This window comes from Octodon degus, unplaced genomic scaffold (genome assembly GCF_000260255.1).
Source record: "Octodon degus isolate 3935 unplaced genomic scaffold, OctDeg1.0 scaffold00070, whole genome shotgun sequence".
In the NCBI taxonomy this organism is placed as follows: Eukaryota; Metazoa; Chordata; class Mammalia; order Rodentia; family Octodontidae; genus Octodon; species Octodon degus.
In genome coordinates this window covers 773596-775116 of record NW_004524646.1, presented here as the reverse complement: position 1 = coordinate 775116, position 1521 = coordinate 773596, and the positions used below count along the sequence as shown (strand labels likewise).

At 47.8% G+C, this 1521-nt stretch overlaps 1 protein-coding gene across 1 annotated transcript in view; it reads right to left on the bottom strand.

The window, feature by feature from the left end:
• The window catches only part of Ttc8 (tetratricopeptide repeat domain 8), an 86498-nt gene extending 85337 nt beyond the window's left edge, over positions 1-1161 (bottom strand). The window contains exon 1 of the mRNA XM_004635122.3: positions 974-1161. Within this exon, the coding sequence (XP_004635179.1) occupies positions 974-1087 (114 nt within the window). The 5' untranslated portion in view covers positions 1088-1161. The remainder of the gene's footprint in view (positions 1-973) is intronic.
• Positions 1162-1521: the final 360 nt, after the last annotated feature.

The following is a 1521-nucleotide window of genomic DNA, read 5'->3' as shown; positions in this document are numbered from 1 at the left end:
CTCTCTCTCTCTCTCTCTCTCTCTCTCTCTCTCTCTCTCTGCCTCCTCCAGGAGATACCTGTCCATTCAAGTTATCCTTCTCTCATTGTTCATTGTCTTTTCATTCACTATAAACAAATACTGTAAGTTCTTTTAAACACTTTTATTAGTGCATGTTTGCAGTACATAATGATTACATCCCCTGAAACTGTAACATATTCCAATTCTTTTCTTCCCACTTTCCACACCTTTTTATTTTTCCATCATCAGAATCAGTTACTTTGTTATAAAACCTTACAAAGTTAATTATCACAAATATAGATTGTAAATCAGAAGAATAGGCCAAAGAACATATAAAACAGGTACACTTTTACATACACTATAATCCAGTGAGGATTATGCATGAATGTAAACTCCCTTTTAATCAATGCCATCATCCCTTCTTTTGGGGAAACTGCCTGTCTCATCCTCCTCCTACAATCCGCTTCTGTTGCCCAGGTAATTGATTAAATAGCACACGTATCCTTTCCTCTCGTCTTGCATATTTGTCTCAAGTTGCACTTATGGCTTTCAAAGAATCAAAAGCGCCTTCATTCTTGGAATCTATGAGATGGAACGATCACACGTTTGATCCAAAGGAAAAGTCGGCAGCTATGTAAACGAAAATGGAAAAAATCACAGGCCTTCGTTTATATGTAATTTTCAAAAAGAAATTAACGAAAAAACCTTGAGCCCACCCCAGTTAAAGTATAAGGGAATTGTTAAACCTCTTCACCAGGCTGCAATTCAGGGCCCTAACTCTAGGACACTACAGGAAAAAGGATGCTGCAAATTGGCGGAGAGAGCAGTCTAGGCACGAACGCGGACGGCAGGGACGCGCCAGCCGCCGCGCTCCACGCACGCGCGTATCGTGCGTGTGGCCTTGGAGCCGGGGATCCCCAAAACCCTGGGCCTCAGCGCCAAGATCCATAGGCTGACAGGGGCCAGGAGGTACCTGATCGTAAGGGGATTTTTCCAGCATCTGCGTGCACAGATCAGCGCAGAGCTGGAACTTCCTGCGCCTAAAATAGCTCCAGGCCAGGAGCAGCGGCTCCATGTCGGAGCCCATCGTGGCCCAAGTCGTCCAGCGGAGGAACGGGGTCCGGCGGGAGGACGGTGGGCGGGGATGGCAGCGCCGCGTCAGGCTCTCCCCGGCAACGGGCTGGGGCTGGGCCTCGCTTGAGGGCTGCCCGCAGTGTGCCTGAGAACAGGGAAAATGAAAAACTACCGCGAGCAGAACTCAGCGTTAGAGTCTGCCCAAACGCGGCTGCAGAAAAAAAAAAAAATCGAGTACTTTTAAAGACTATAGATCTCATTAATTTCTAAAAGACGCCGTCACTAAAATTTTAAAAGGTAGTGACTTAGACACCTCGCCTGGGGCCCTCCACCCTCGAGGGGGGGGGGTGAGAGGCTTGGTTGCCTAGCAACAGCTGCACTGTTCCCCTGGTCGGGGGAGAGAAAGATGGGGCGAGAGTCCAACAAATAGAATGCATGTCTGTGGCG